The sequence below is a fragment of the Heptranchias perlo genome, chromosome 10 (assembly GCF_035084215.1).
Source record: "Heptranchias perlo isolate sHepPer1 chromosome 10, sHepPer1.hap1, whole genome shotgun sequence".
NCBI classification, from domain to species: Eukaryota; Metazoa; Chordata; class Chondrichthyes; order Hexanchiformes; family Hexanchidae; genus Heptranchias; species Heptranchias perlo.
The window spans coordinates 12,364,124-12,380,815 of NC_090334.1; the positions used below are offsets into that span (position 1 = coordinate 12,364,124).

Here is a 16,692-nt window from a genome sequence, read left to right on the forward strand (position 1 = left end):
GCAGATTTCAAATTACACCCTCTATACCCAAGTTCAGGTCATTAATATATATCAAAAAGAGCAGTGGCCCTAATACTGACTCCTGGGGACCACCACTGCATACTTCCCTCCAATCTGAAAAACAACCGTTCACCACTACTCTCTGCTTTCTGTCCCCTAGTCAATTTTGTATCCCTTTAAATCCATGGGCTTTAATTTTGCTATCAAGGCTATTATGTGGATCTTTAGCAAATGCCTTTGTCCATATACACATCAACCACACTACCCTCATTAACCCTCTCTGTTACTTCATCAAAGAACTCAATCAAGTTAGTCAAATATGATTTTCCTTTAACAAATCTGTGCTGACTTTCATTTATTAGCTCGTACTTTTCTAAGTACCAATTAATTTTGTCCCAGATTGTTGACTCTAAAAGTTTCCCCACCACTGATAATAGGCTGACTGGCCTGTAATTGCCGGGTTTATCCCTCTCCCGTTTTTTAAACAGGAGTAACATTTGCAATCCTCCAGTCCTCCAGCACCATCCCCATATCTAAGGAGGATTGAAAGATTGTGGCCAGAGCCTTGACAATTTCCACCCTTCCCTCAGTAACCTAGGATGCATCCCATCTGAACTGGGTGACTTTCCTACTTTCTGTTCTGCCAATCTTTTAAGTACCTTCTCTTTATTTTTCTCCTATCCAATATCGCTACTACCTCCTCCTTTACTGCTACAATGGCAGCATTCTTTTCTCTAGTGAAGACCTATGTGAAGTATTTATTTAGTACCTCAGCCATGCCCTCTGCCTCCACAAGAAGATCTCCTTTTTTGTCCCTAATCGGTCCCACCCTTTTGACTACCCTTTTACTATTTATATGTTTATAAAAGACTTTTGGATTCCCTTTTATGTTAGCCACTAATCTATTCTGGTACTCTCTCTTTGCCTCTCTTATTCCCTTTTTTCGATCTCCTGTGTACTTTCTGTATTTAGCTTGGTTCTCTATTGTATTATGAACCTTATATTCATCATAAGCCTCCTTTTTCTGTTTCATTTTAATCTCCATGTCTTTAGTCATCCAGGGAGCTCTAGCTTTGGATGCCCTTCCTTTCCCCCTCATAGGGATGTGTCTACTCTGTACCTGAACCATCTCCTCCTTGAAGGCCTCCCATTGTTTAATTACTGTTTTGCCTACCAATTTTTGACTCCAATCCAGCTGGGCAAGATCCCTTTTTAACTCACTGAAATTTGCCCTCCTCTAGTTAAGTATTTTCACATTTGATTGTTGCTTGTCCTTTTCCATAACTATTCTAAACCTAATGATATTATGATCATTGTTCCCCAAGTGTTCCCCCACTGAAACATGCTCCACCTGCCCCATTTCATTCCCCAGAACTAGATCCAGCATTGTTTCCTTCCTGATTGGGCTGGAAACACTGTTGAAGAAAGATCTCTTGAACACATTTCATGAATTCCTCTCTCTCTTTGCCCTTCACACTGTTACTGTCCCAGTCTATGTTGAATGCTCTGACTGTCCCCTTGTGTAGGTCAGACACACAGTGAGCTGCTCTCACCATGTCCTTCTAATGCTGTTCTCTTGAATTTGCCGCAGCCTTCCTATAGACCAATCAAGTGTTTAGAAGAATTGGAGCAGTTTTGCTCGGAGACCTTGTTTCCATTCCTCAACCTGCCAGTATTAGAGAACATGTTTGAGGATCTCAGGTAAGCTGTTATTTGCTTTAGAACTGTGAAATCTCTACCATTTGTGCAGTCTGACATTAATTGTTAATGCCTGATTTGGGGGCGGAGGGCTGGGCAGGAGTGGAAGACGGATCAAAGCTTAGAGTTTACAGGAGGGAGCCACAGCATAGAACACTTGCTGCAGGGTGACAGCACCTCATGATTCACAAATGATATAGCCACGGAGCTGCCACCTAATCTCAAACTAGCATAATACCAGCTTTTTGCAGTTCAGATGGTGTGAGTGATTGCCGCTGCACAGTCCCCAAAGAGACAGAGTGGGACTGGTCCGTACGTTCGATCTCGGGACTAAAACTGCAGGAGTTCAAAATGTTCACATTTCCAGAGCTTATCCAGACGATGCAACCAGTTGAATGGACATCATTGACCTTAAGGATGCTTATTACCATATAGATACACCACCGACAGTTCATGCATCTTAAGGATGTATATGGCCATCCCATTGGAAGTTTCTCAGGCTCAGATTGGGAAGAAAAAGTAGTCAATCCAGCGTCCTTGCCTTAGTCTCTGCTCAACCCCTGGGACTTCGTGACGTGCCTGTCAGTGGTCACCATGCGTCTCAGAATGTAGCACATCCATTTATATCTGATAGTAGGATGACTCATCATAGCTCCATCCTTGAGTTCTACCAGCTCAGATGGGCAGCCTATATTTGAAACAGGCCAAGGATAGGATTCACAGTCAGTTATGGGAGGTCCCAGCTATAGCCCAAGGACAGGATGACATCCTTGGACATTGTTCTGGGCAACCTAGAAGTTCTGCCTTCAGAACTCTGGGATCTAAAGCTCCATTACAGACCAGATGCTGGGTCCCACCGAAAGGTTGCTTAACAATTTTAGATCTGAGGGGAGCAGGTACCTTTGTAGTTGCTAGCGGTTGACTTTATAGGCAACCACTTTAACTGAACTTCCTAAGTCAGTGGGTCCCTTCCTGCTTCCATTCTTCCCCTGTTAAAGCTCCCTTTCCCAATCAGCAAGGGCTGAATGACAGCTAATGTGATTCCTCTATTTAAAAAGAGAGCCGGAACTACAGACCAATTAACTTAACATCGGTGGTAGGAAAGATAATGAAATCTTCACTCAAAGATGTAATTGAAAAACATCTAGAAAACAAAAATATAATGAAGAGCAGTCAGCACTGATTTCAAAAGGGAAGGTCAGGCTTGACCAAACTTATTGAATTCGTTGAAGAAGTAACAAAGAGTAGACAAGGGTAATGGAGTAGATATATATTTGGATTTTCAAAAGGTGTTTGATAAGGTACCGTACAGTAGACTCACGACTAAGGTCAGAGCATGTGGAGTCAGGGGACAGGTAGCAGAATGGATAGCAAGCTGGCTACAAAAGAGAAAACATTAGGGGTTAAGGGTAGCTAATCAGACAGGCAAAAGGTAGGAAGTGGTGTTCCACAGGGATCAGTGCTGGGACCACTGTTGTTCACAATTTGCATTAATGATTTGGACTCAGGAATCAGATGTACAATTTCAAAATTTGCAGATGACACCAAAGGAAGAATGTGTCAAAATGCATGAAGACGTTAATAAAGTTGCAGAATGGGCATGTAATTGGCAAATGAATTTCAATATAGATAAGTTTGAGGTGGTGCATTTTGATAGGAAGAATAAAGAGGCCACATAGTCGATAATAAGAGTCAAAAAGGGGTAGGGGTACACAGTCACAAATCACTAAAATTAGCAACGCAGGTTAATAAGGCCATATAAAAAGCAACCCAACCATTGGGTTCATTTTGAAAAGCAGAGAAGTTATGTTAAACTTGTATAGAACCTTGGCTAGACCACACTTGAAGTACTTTGCACAGTTTTGGTCTCCATATTGTGAAAAGGATATAGAGGCACTGGAGAAAGTGCAAAAAAGATTCACAAGGATGATATAACTGAGAGGATATAATTATCAGGTAAGGCTGATCGGGCTGGGGCTCTTTTCTGTAGAAAAGAGAAGGCTGAGGGGTGACCTGATCGAGATCTTTAAGTTAATGTAAGGGTTTGATAGGGTAGATGTAAGGAAAATGTTTCCACGTGTGGGAGACCCCAGAATTAGGGGTCATAAATAGAAGATAGTCACTAATAAATCCAATAGGGAGTTCAGGAGAAACTTCTTTACCCAATGAGTGGTAAGAATGTGGAACTCGCTACCACAAGGAATAGTTGAGGCAAATAGCATAGATGCGTTTAAGGGGAAGCTAGATAAGCAGATGAGGAAGAAAGGAATAGAAGGATATGGTGATAGGGTTAGATAAAGAGGGGTGGGAGGAGGCTCGTGTGGCGCATCAATGCGGCATAGAACAGTTGGGCTGAATGGCCTGTTTCTATGCTGTAGACTTGATGTAACTCGATGTAAGGATTGACCAGGTTTCCACCTTGGACTTTATGGTTTCAAGAGGACCATAAGGACCAGGAGGAGGTATAAGAGGAGGGGGGGGTCGCATTATTAATTAAAGAATCAATTACTGCCATAAGGAGGGATGATATATTAGCAGGTTCCTCTAATGAGGCCATATGGGTGGAGCTTAAAAACAAAAAGGGGGCAAGCACTTTGATGGGAGTGTACTATAGGCCCCCAAACAGTCAGGGGGAGATAGAGGAACAGATATGTAGGCAAATCTCAGAAAATTGTGCAAATAATAGGGTAATAATAGTGGGGGATTTCAACTTCCCCAATATTAACTGGGATACTCAGAGTGTAAAAGGCTTAGAGGGTACAAAATTCTTAACGTGCATCCAGGAGAGCTTTTTGAGCCAGCATGTAGAAAGTCCTACAAGAGAGGGGGCGGTACTGGACCTAATTCTAGGGAATGTGGTCGGCCAAGTGGAAGAAGTGCTAGTAGGTGAGCACTTTGGTGACAGTGACCATAATTCGGTGAGATTTAAGGTGGTCATGGAAAAGGACAGAGAGGGGCTGGAAATAAAGGTTCTAAATTGGGGGAAGGCCGATTTTAATAGGATAAGGCAGGATCTGGCCAAAATGGACTGGGATCAGCTGCTTGTAGGAAAATCCGCATCGGAGCAATGGGAGTCTTTCAGAAGGGAGATTGAGACCATACAATGGCAACATGTTCCCGTAAAGGTCAAGGGTGGTTCCAAGAACTCCAGGGAACCTTGGATGTCAGGGGATATACGAGAATGGATTAGGAAAAAAAGGAGGGCTTTTGGCAGATACAAAAGGCTAAAGACGGAGGAAGCCCTAGAGGAGTACAAAAAGTGCAGGGGGATACTTAAAAAAGAAATTAGGAGATCAAGGAGGGGCCATGAAATAACACTGGCGAGCAAAATAAAGGAAAATCCTAAGATGTTTTATAAGTATATTAAGGGTAAGAGGATAACTAGGGAAAAAATAGGGCCCATTAGGGACAAAAATGGCAATCTGTGTGTGGAGCCGGCAGATGTAGGAGGGGTTCTAAATGAATTTTTTGCATCTGTTTTCACTATGGAGAAGGACGATGTAGACATAGAAATACGGCAGGGGGACTGTGATATACTCGAACATATTAACATCGAGCGGGAGGAGGTATTGGCGGTTTTAGCAGGCCTAAAAATAGATAAATCCCCAGGCCCGGACGATTGCGGGGGCTCTAACACATATATTCAGAACCTCTCTGGCCACAGGGGATGTGCCAGAGGACTGGAGAACCGCTAATGTAATACCATTATTCAAGAAGGGGAGTAGGGAAAAACCGGGGAACTACAGGCCAGTGAGCCTAACATCAGTGGTAGGAAAATTATTGGAAAAAATTCTGAAGGACAAAATTAGTCTCCACTTGGAGAAGCAAGGATTAATCAGGGATAGTCAACATGGCTTTGTCAAGGGAAGATCATGTCTGACTAATTTGATTGAATTTTTTGAGGGGTTGACTAGGCGTGTGGATGAGGGTAACGCAGTGGATGTGGTATACATGGATTTCAGTAAGGCCTTCGATAAAGTCCCCCACAGGAGACTGGTCAAGAAGGTACGAGCCCATGGAATCCAGGGTGCCTTGGCACTTTGGATACAAAACTGGCTTAGTGGCAGAAGGCAGAGGGTGATGGTCGAAGGTTGTTTTTGTGACTGGGAGCCTGTGGCCAGTGGGGTACCACAGGGATCGGTGCTGGGTCCCTTGCTGTTTGTGGTCTACATTAACGACTTGGATATGAATGTAAAAGGTATGATCAGTAAGTTCGCTGATGATACAAAAATTGGTAGGGTGGTAAATAGCGAGGAGGATAGCCTCAGTCTGCAGGACGATATAGATGGGTTGGTCAGATGGGCGGAACAGTGGCAAATGGAATTTAACCCGGAAAAGTGCGAGGTGATGCACTTTGGAGGGACTAACAAGGCAAGGGAATACACAATGAATGGGAGGACCCTAGGCAAGACAGAGGGTCAGAGGGATCTTGGTGTGCAAGTTCACAGATCCCTGAAGGCGGCAGAACAGGTAGATAAGGTGGTAAAGAAGGCATATGGGATACTTGCCTTTATTAGCCGAGGCATAGAATATAAGAGCAAGGAGGTTATGATGGAGCTGTATAAAACACTGGTTAGGCCACAGCTGGAGTACTGTGTGCAGTTCTGGTCGCCACACTACAGGAAGGATGTGATCGCTTTGGAGAGGGTGCAGAGGAGATTCACCAGGATGTTACCAGGGCTGGAGCGCTTCAGCTATGAAGAGAGACTGGGAAGATTGGGTTTGTTTTCCTTGGAGCTGAGGGGGGACATGATTGAGGTGTACAAAATTATGAGGGGCACAGATAGGATGGATACTAAGGAGCTTTTTCCCTTCGTTGAGGGTTCTATAACAAGGGGGCATAGATTCAAGGTAAAAGGCGGGAGGTTTAGAGGGGATTTGAGAAAGAACTTTTTCACCCAGAGGGTGGTTGGAGTCTGGAACTCACTGCCTGAAAGGATTGTGGAGGCAGGAACCCTCACAACATTCAAGAAGCATTTGGATGAGCACTTGAAATGCCATAGCATACAAGGCTACGGACCAAATGCTGGAATATGGGATTAGATTAGACAGGGCTTGATGGCCGGCGCGGACACGATGGGCCGAAGGGCCTCTATCCGTGCTGTATAACTCTATGACTCTAAATCTCACGTGATCCAAGGTGAGGTAGCCAATTGGATACAAAATTGGATTGACGACAGAAGACAGAGGGTGGTTGTAGAGGATTGTTTTTCAAACTGGAGGCCTGTGACCAGCGGTGTGCCTCAGGGATTGGTGCTGGGTCCGCTGTTACTTGTTATTTATATTAATGATTTGGATGAGAATTTAGGAGGCATGTTTAGTAAGTTTGCAGATGACACCAAGATTGGTGGCATCGTGGACAGTGAAGAAGGGTATCTAGGATTGCAACGGGATCTTGATAAATTGGGCCGGTGGGCCGATGAATGGCAGATGGAGTTTAATTTAGATAAATGTGAGGTGATGCATTTTGGTAGATCGAATCGGACCAGGACCTACTCCGTTAATGGTAGGGCATTGGGGAGAGTTATAGAACAAAGAGATCTAGGAGTACAGGTTCATAGCTCCTTGAAAGTGGAGTCACAGGTGGATAGGGTGGTGAAGAAGGCATTCGGCATGCTTGGTTTCATTGGTCAGAACATTGAATACAGGAGTTGGGATGTCTTGTTGAAGTTGTACAAGACCACACTTGGAATACTGTGTACAGTTCTGGTCACCCTATTATAGAAAGGATATTATTAAACTAGAAAGAGTGCAGAAAAGATTTACTAGGATGCTACCGGGACTTGATGGTTCGACTTATAGGGAGAGGTTGGATAGACTGAGACTTTTTTCCCTGGAGAGTAGGAGGTTTAGGGGTGATCTTATAGAAGTCTATAAAATAATGAGGGGCATAGATAATTGTAAACAATTTTACAACACCAAGTTATAGTCCAACGATTTTATTTTTAATCCCACAAGCTTTCGGGGGCTTTCCCCTTCCTCAGGCGGTGTGGAAGTGACAATTTCGAATCCTTCGCATTTTAAGATCACATAACAAAGCCTGGTGATTACTGCCCGTTGCCAAGGCAATCACAGTGAGCAGACAGAAAGGTGTCATCTAAAAGGCCACTGAATATACAACCCCCCAAAAAAAGGGGAAAAAAAAGGGAAAAAAAAGAAAAAAAAGAGAGAGACAGAACGAAGACAGTCAATGACCCGTTATATTAAAAACAGATCACATTTGTTCGCTGGTGGGGTTACGTGTCGTGTGACATGAACCCAAGATCCCGGTTGAGGCCGTCCTCATGGGTGCGGAACTTGGCTATTAATTTCTGCTCGACGATTTTGCGTTGTCGTGTGTCTCGAAGGCCGCCTTGGAGTATGTTTACCCGAAGGTCGGTGGCTGAATGTCCATGACTGCTGAAGTGTTCCCCGACAGGGAGAGAACCCACCTGTTTGGCGATTGTTGCGCGGTGTCCGTTCATCCGTTGTCGCAGCGTCTGCATGGTCTCGCCAATGTACCATGCTCTGGGGCATCCTTTCCTGCAACGTATGAGGTAGACAACGTTGGCCGAGTCACAGGAGTATGAACCGTGCACCTGGTGGGTGGTGTCCTCTCGTGTGATGGTGGTATCTGTGTCGATGATCTGGCATGTCTTGCAGAGGTTACCGTGGCAGGGTTGTGTGGTGTCGTGGACGCTGTTCTCCTGAAGGCTGGGTAATTTGCTGCGAACGATGGTCTGTTTGAGGTTGGGTGGCTGTTTAAAGGCGAGTAGTGGAGGTGTGGGTTGGCCATAGTGAGGTGTTCGTCATCATTGATGACATGTTGAAGGCTGCGGAGAACATGACGTAGTTTCTCCGCTCCGGGGAAGTACTGGACGACGAAGGGTACTCTGTTGGTTGCGTCCCGTGTTAGTCTTCTGAGGAGGTCTACGCGATTTTTCGCTGTGGCCCGTCGGAACTGTCGATCGATGAGTCGAGCATCATATCCCGTTCTTACTAGGGCGTCTTTCAGCGTCTGTAGGTGTCCATCGCGTTCCTCCTCGTCTGAGCAGACCCTGTGTATTCGCAGGGCCTGTCCATAGGGAATGGCCTCTTTGACGTGGTTAGGGTGGAAGCTGGAAAAGTGGAGCATTGTGAGATTGTCCGTGGGCTTGCGGTAGAGTGAGGTGCTGAGGTGCCCGTCTTTGATGGAGATTCGTGTGTCCAAGAAAGAAACTGATTCTGAGGAGTAGTCCATGGTGAGCTTGATGGTGGGATGGAACTTGTTGATGTTATCGTGTAGTCTCTTTCGTGATTCCTCACCGTGGGTCCATAGAAAGAAAATGTCGTCGATGTATCTGGTGTATAGTGTTGGTTGGAGGTCCTGTGCAGTGAAGAAGTCCTGCTCGAACTTGTGCATGAAAATGTTGGCGTATTGGGGTGCGAATTTGGTCCCCATGGCTGTTCCGTGTGTTTGGGTAAAGAACTGGTTATCGAAGGTGAAGACATTGTGATCCAGGATGAAGCGGATGAGTTGTAGGATGGCGTCTGGAGATTGGCTGTTGTTGGTGTTGAGTATTGATGCTGTCGCAGCGATGCCGTCATCGTGGGGGATACTGGTGTATAGTGCCGAGACGTCCATCGTGGTGAGAAGTGTTCCTGGTTCAACAGGTCCGTGGGTACTGAGTTTTTGTAGAAAGTCTGTAGTGTCGCGACAGAAGCTGGGGGTTCCCTGCACGATGGGTTTCAGGATGCCCTCGATGTATCCAGAGAGGTTCTCACACAGGGTTCCGTTGCCTGATACGATAGGACGTCCGGGTGTGTTGGCTTTGTGTATCTTTGGGAGGCAGTAGAAGTCTCCCACGCGGGGAGTACGTGGGATGAGAGTGCGTAGGATGTTTTGAAGGTCTGGATCGAAGGTCTTGATCAGTTTGTTGAGCTGATGGGTGTGTTCTTTGGTCGGGTCTGCGGGTAACCGTCTGTAGTGTTCCTGGTTGTCCAGTTGTCGGTATGCTTCTTTGCAATAGTCTGTTCTGTTCTGTATGACGATGGCTCCTCCTTTGTCCGCTGGTTTGATGACGATGTTGCGGTTGGTCTTGAGAGCTTTGATGGCGTTGCGTTGTGCTCGGGTGACATTCTGGACTGTCTTCCGAGTGCGGCTGATGAATCTGGCATAGACGCATTTCCTGACAGCTTGAGCATACATGTCAAGCTGAGGGCAGCGACCCTCTGGAGGAGTCCAGTGAGACTCTTTCCTCTTCGGTTGCTGTATCGCGGATCCCTCTGTCTGCTGTTCCGGATCGTTGATTGTCTCATTGGGTTCGCTGCTGAAATTTTGTGGGTTGTGGTAGAATTCCCGGAGCCTCATTCTCCTGATGAATTCCTCTGTGTCTGCCGCGAGACTAGTGGGGTCCATTTTGGTAGTGGGGCAGAAATTGAGCCCTCGGCTGAGAACTTCGATTTCGTCTGGTTGAAGGGTGTGGTCGGACAAATTGACGATAGACTTCCCTGTGGTTGCAACCGTGGTACCAGGGGAAGCTTGGTCGATGCTGGTGGTGATGCCGAGTTTCTCAAGCTTCCTGCTCTTGGTTTTCATGTAGGCAGCGTAGTTCCGTTGCCTCGTCTGTCTGGCGGTATCTCGTAGCTGGTCTGCTGTGTCCTGAGTACAGGTTGAGAGTATGGACTCTATCTTAGTTTCGAGGTTGTGGCGTCTGCTGTAGAGTTGGTGTATGAGATGGTTGCGGAGTGTGCGAGAGGTACGACGGCAGAGTCTCTCAGCATAATCCGAGTTGTATGTGGACTTGAGTGGGTTTGTGATCTGTAGTCCTTTCGGGATCTTGTCTGCTTTCTTGCAGCTCTGTAAAAACTTGATGTCTGTGTCTAAATGCGCGATCTTCTTGGATATCCTTTCCACTGTGAGCCGGCAGTTTGTGGTGTCGATGGTAGCCATGATGTGGAGATGCCGGTGATGGACTGGGGTTAACAATTGTAAACAATTTTACAACACCAAGTTATAGTCCAACGATTTTATTTTTAATCCCACAAGCTTTCGGGGGCTTTCCCCTTCCTCAGGCGGTGTGGAAGTGACAATTTCGAATCCTTCGCATTTTAAGATCACATAACAAAGCCTGGTGATTACTGCCCGTTGCCAAGGCAATCACAGTGAGCAGACAGAAAGGTGTCATCTAAAAGGCCACTGAATATACAACCCCCCAAAAAAAAGGGGAAAAAAAAGGGAAAAAAAAGAGAGAGAGACAGAACGAAGACAGTCAATGACCCGTTATATTAAAAACAGATAACATTTGTTCGCTGGTGGGGTTACGTGTGGTGTGACATGAACCCAAGATCCCGGTTGAGGCTGTCCTCATGGGTGCGGAACTTGGCTATTAATTTCTGCTCGACGATTTTGCGTTGTCGTGTGTCTCAAAGGCCGCCTTGGAGTATGTTTACCCGAAGGTCGGTGGCTGAATGTCCATGACTGCTGAAGTGTTCCCCGACAGGGAGAGAACCCTCCTGTTTGGCGATTGTTGCGCGGTGTCCGTTCATCCGTTGTCGCAGCGTCTGCATGGTCTCGCCAATGTACCATGCTCTGGGGCATCCTTTCCTGCAACGTATGAGGTAGACAACGTTGGCCGAGTCACAGGAGTATGAACCATGCACCTGGTGGGTGGTGTCCTCTCGTGTGATGGTGGTATCTGTGTCGATGATCTGGCATGTCTTGCAGAGGTTACCGTGGCAGGGTTGTGTGGTGTCGTGGACGCTGTTCTCCTGAAGGCTGGGTAATTTGCTGCGAACGATGGTTTGTTTGAGGTTGGGTGGCTGTTTAAAGGCGAGTAGTGGAGGTGTGGGGATGGCCATAGCGAGGTGTTCGTCATCATTGATGACATGTTGAAGGCTGCGGAGAACATGACGTAGTTTCTCCGCTCCGGGGAAGTACTGGACGACGAAGGTTACTCTGTTGGTTGCGTCCTGTGTTAGTCTTCTGAGGAGGTCGACGCGATTTTTCGCTGTGGCCCGTCGGAACTGTCGATCGATTGCCTTGGCAACGGGCAGTAATCACCAGGCTTTGTTATGTGATCTTAAAACGCGAAGGATTCGAAATTGTCACTTCCACACCGCCTGAGGAAGGGGAAAGCCCCCGAAAGCTTGTGGGATTAAAAATAAAATCGTTGGACTATAACTTGGTGTTGTAAAATTGTTTACAATTGTTAACCCCAGTCCATCACCGGCATCTCCACATCAGGGCATAGATAAGGTAGATAGTCAAAATCTTTTCCCAAAGGTAGGGGAGTCTATAACGAGGGGACATAGATTTAAGGTGAGAGGGGAGAGATACAAAAGGGTCCAGAGGGGCAATTTTTTCACTCAAAGGGTGGTGAGTGTCTGGAACGAGCTGCCAGAGGCAGTAGCAGAGGCAGGTACAATTTTGTCTTTTAAAAAGCATTTGGACAGTTACATGGGTAAGATGGGTATAGAGGGATATGGGCCAAGTGCAGGCAATTGGGACTAGCTTAGTGGTATAAACTGGGCAACATGGACATGTTGGGCCGAAGGGCCTGTTTCCATGTTGTAAACTTCTATGATTCTATCCCTTTCAACAAACCCTCCCTACAGTTGACAGCGGCAAGAGCAGCATCCCTGATAGGATGGGGCATCTGGCTCAGGCCAACCTGGTACATCAATCAATCGGAATGAGGACCAGGAAGACCAGCTCTAGAGCACTTCCAGACCATTGCACAGGGAAAGCTGGTATGTGCGTGTGCTTGGACCTGCTACACCAGGAAGCAGAGGGGACCTGCTGCTTTAAGAAGTGATTCTCCTGGTTTGCTGAATCTGTGCCAGGAGATTACTCACTCGAGCTCCGCATGTAAATCGTGACAGATGTCTCGCTGCAGATGCTCTCTGTCATCTTGCAGTTCAAGTTTCATGAGTGGAAGATCCACCCAGAGAGAGTTAAGGACGTTCTTGGGAGTTGGGGACAACTACATCTGGATGATATCTGGCCTGATCTTGTAGCCCCGTGGCCACAATTTATTGATCTACAGCTGGCACAGTATTAGCGCGTGATCAGGTGCTGTTATCTTTCCTCAGGTCATACTCGGCCCTGTGCAACCCAAAGTCCTGCTCTCCGGGGCCTGAGACCATCCACAGTCTGGTGTCGCTGGGTTGTGCTGGTGGAAAGCGTCCCCCCAGCCTGGTGGGGTCCAAATCCCCTTTTGCGTTCCTGACCGCATTGCTTCATCTACTGAACACCATCAGCAGTGTACACAAGGGTTTGGCAGAAAAGGTAAGGCATTTTTGAACGCGCATTCACCTTGGCTGTCTTAGCAGCCGGCAGATGAGAGTCACTCAAATCCCTTGCGGAACAGACTAGGAGGTGGGCACATGTGCGCGCACGTGTTTGGGTGGGTGTGTGCGTCTTCTAAGCAGTGATGAACAGTGTCCCTTTCTCAACCCCCCTCCATTTTAGAAATGAGTCTGTTCCTGCTGCGCTTGCCCCATGGCTGAGGAGTTTGTCCAGTCATCTAGCAAGTTCCCAGTTTTGATCCTTTGCACTGAGTTCGCTGATCTCACTCACTAGAGGCCTTGACGTCCTTGGGCTAGAGAGGGGAAAATTAGCCCCCTCCTGACGCTATCCAGCAATCCCTGCTGGAAGTTGGCACCGAGTCCCATTCATCCGTCACCCCTGTGCTCGCTGACCTACATTGGCTCCCGGTCCAGCAATGCCTCGATTTTAAAATTCCCATCCTTGTGTTCAAATCAATCCATGACCTCGCCCTCCCTATCTCTGTAACTTCCTCCAGCCCCACAACCCTCCAAGATCTCTGCATTCCTCCAATTCTGGCCTCTTGTGCATTCCTGATTTTCATCACTCCACCATTGGTGGCCGTGTCTTCCACTGCCTAGGCCCTAAGCTCTGGAATTCCCTCCCTAAACCCCTCTGCTTCTCCTTTAAGACGCTCCTTAAAACCTACCTCTTTGACCAAGCTTTTGGTCGCCTGTCCTAATATCTCCCTTTGTGGGTCGGTGTCAGATTTTGTTTGATCGCTGCTATGAAGCGTCTTGGAATGTTTTGCTACATTTAAGGTGCTATATAAATGTAAATTATTATTGTACAGGCCCCAATGTAGCCCTGGTCTAGAGGCTGTAACTCCCACACTGTCATCACAGGTACAGACCCCACTGCAGCCCCGTTGTGTGTTGGTTGGGTGAGGACAAGATCACAGTAGATGGTGATGCTGTCTGGAGTCGAATAGCTTGCTGACACTCATTAGCACAGCGCAAATATGAATAATGTGCGAGGTGCTGGAATTGTATTCAGGAGGGGAGGGGGTGAAAATTGGCTAAGTAATTTTTAAAAGAACAAGTCCACAATCAGCTCTTCCTTCGTGCTGTAATCCCCTGCAGGATCTGACCTTGCTGAATGTCCCTTGCACTGATTACTGACACCAAGTATAACCATGAGGAATGGGGGGGGTTCCACTGCCTGACACAGAGAACAACCATGATGGGGGGGATGGGGGAACCCGCTTCATCTTTCGGAAGGCAGCTTGAGAAGCAACATGGCTTCTGGTGGTACGGAGTGAATGGAAGGTGTTTCTCCAGGGAATGATCTTAGCAAGCAATGATTCACAAGGTAGCGAGTGTGCACTCCACGTTGGGCAATCACAAACTCTAGCCGGGTGTGTTTCTCAGTCGCTTGGTTTGGAAATTGGTCAACAAGTGCTGGGCCTCAAATACCAAAAACGAAAGGCCAGTAACACACCAACAGGAGCTCCGACTTCGATCACCGCTAACCACATTTACCTGCCGAGGCAGAGAGGCAGCTGTTTTTTTAAAAAAAATTACTTAGCCAATTTTCACCCCCTCCCTTCCTGAATACAATTCCAACACCTCGCATGTTATTCATATTTACACTGTGGTAATGAGTGTCAGCAAGCTATTCGACTCCAGACGGCATCACCATCTACTGTGATCTTGTCCTCACTCAACTTACACATAACGGGGCTGCAGTGGGGCCTGTACCTGTGATGACAGTGTGGGAGTTAGAGCCTCTAGACCAGGGCTACATTGGGGCCTGTACAATAATAATTTGCATTTATATAGTACTTGTAAAAAGTGTTCGATGCCTACCGGGCCCACCTGTTGTGGTCTGTTGTACTCCTGAGGCCAGCCACTGAGTTAGTTATGTGACTACACAGCCAGTTTTCTCAAGCCTTTATAGTCAGTAATGGCTGGATGTATAAATTTATAGTGCTTCATCAGTGAGCATTAGTTATTAATGAATGCTACCGATTGCACTTAAACCAAGACGAGGGGCGATACTTGGTAGATTCCCCTTCCGCCCAATCGCATGATCGATGTAGTAATTGATATTGCTTTGTAGCTTTCTCTCTGTCTCTCCCTCCCTCCCCGAACATATTTATAATTCCTTATCCCACCCTCGATAGTCAAGTAGCTTCTGGATGCTTTGCATATCTGCCCAGATATAATGATGCATTTAAGATTTGGCCATCTGGAGTACTGTGTTCAGTTCTAGACACCGCACCTCAGGAAGGATATATTGTCCTTGGAGAGGGTGCAGCGCAGATTCACTAGAATGATACCAGAGCTTAAAGGGTTAACTTATGAGGACAGGTTGCATTGACCAGGCTTGTATTCCCTTGAGTATAGAAGATTAAGGGGTAATCAAATTGAAGTGTTTAAGATGATTAAACGATTTGATAGGGTAGATAGAGAGAAACTATTTGCTCTGGTGGGGGAGTCCAGATCAAGGGGGCATAACCTTAAAATTAGAGCCAGGCAGTTCAGGGGTGATGTCAGGAAGCATTTCTTCACACAAAGGGTAGTGGAAATCTGGAACTCTCTTCCCCCAAAAAGCTGTTGAGGCTGGGGGTCAATTGAAAATGTCAAAACTGAAATTGATCGATTTTAGTTATGGAACCAAGGTGGGTAGATGGAGTTAAGATACAGATCAGCCATGATCTAATTGAATGGCAGAACAAGCTTGAGGGGCCGAATGGCCTCCTCCTGGTCCCTATGCTATGCCCCATTCGCCGGCGACTCCCCTCGCTCCTGACCTCGGCTTCCTCTCGTTGATCTGTTTCTTCACACACTTTGTTTGCAGTGTTCTGCTGTTTTGCACAGCAAAGGTCTGAGGGATTACCTGATCCACAGCTGCAAGGGGAGCCCGCCAATAAACCACCGGTCTGCCTGGTTGCTACGACACGAGTCCCACTTCCAGCACTTCGTGCTTCAGCTCGCTTCCAAGACGGTAAGTGGCCTTCCTCAGGATGCTCGCTGCTTCAACTGTGCAGCAGACACTGGACTTGTTTAGTGCACTGGAACTAGTGCCTCTCGAGTCAGAAGGTCATGTATTCAAGTCCCCACTCCAGAGACTTGAGCACATAATCAAGGCTGACATTCCCAGTGCAGTACTGAGGGAGTGCTGTACTGTTGGAGTGCCATCTTTCGGATGAGATGTTAAACCGAGGCCCTGACTTCCCTCTCGGGTGGACATAAAAGATCCCATGACACTATTCAATGAAGAGCAGGGGAGTTCTCCCCGTTATCCCCCAACTGACGCCACCAAAACAAACTAACTGGTCATTTATATCGGTGCTGTTTTTGGATCTTGCTGTGCGTGGATTGGCTGCTACGCTTGCCTACATAACAGCACTGACCGTAAAACGTTTTGACACACCTTGAGGATGTGAACGGTGCTATGTAAATGCAAGGGCTTTCTTTATTTGCAAAGATCATGCATAGAACCAATACATGTTAATGCTGTGCCCAATTCATCACTTCAAGTTACTCCCCCCCCCGCCTATGACAGACCTATAACCACCAGCACTTGACAGATCAAAATTCTCTCTCTAGATACAACCCACTTTTGCAAGAACAGTCTCTGTGACTGCGCTGCCAGGAATGTTGCCCAGTTTAAGTGAACGTACTGTGAAGATGTTGCTTTGCCCAACATTGCTCAAGCAAAGGTCACAGTGTTCACTGGATCACTTACAGATAGCTCTGAAC

General features: G+C 46.8%; 1 protein-coding gene across 4 annotated transcripts in view; it reads left to right on the plus strand.

The window, feature by feature from the left end:
* Positions 1-16,692, plus strand: part of rpap1 (RNA polymerase II associated protein 1) — a 129,469-nt gene that overhangs the window by 92,962 nt on the left and 19,815 nt on the right. For all 4 annotated transcript variants that reach the window (XM_067991234.1, XM_067991233.1, XM_067991235.1 and 1 more), the window contains exons 18-20: positions 1,592-1,701; positions 12,751-12,946; positions 15,788-15,934. In XM_067991234.1, the coding sequence (XP_067847335.1) occupies positions 1,592-1,701; positions 12,751-12,946; positions 15,788-15,934 (453 nt within the window). The remainder of the gene's footprint in view (positions 1-1,591; positions 1,702-12,750; positions 12,947-15,787; positions 15,935-16,692) is intronic.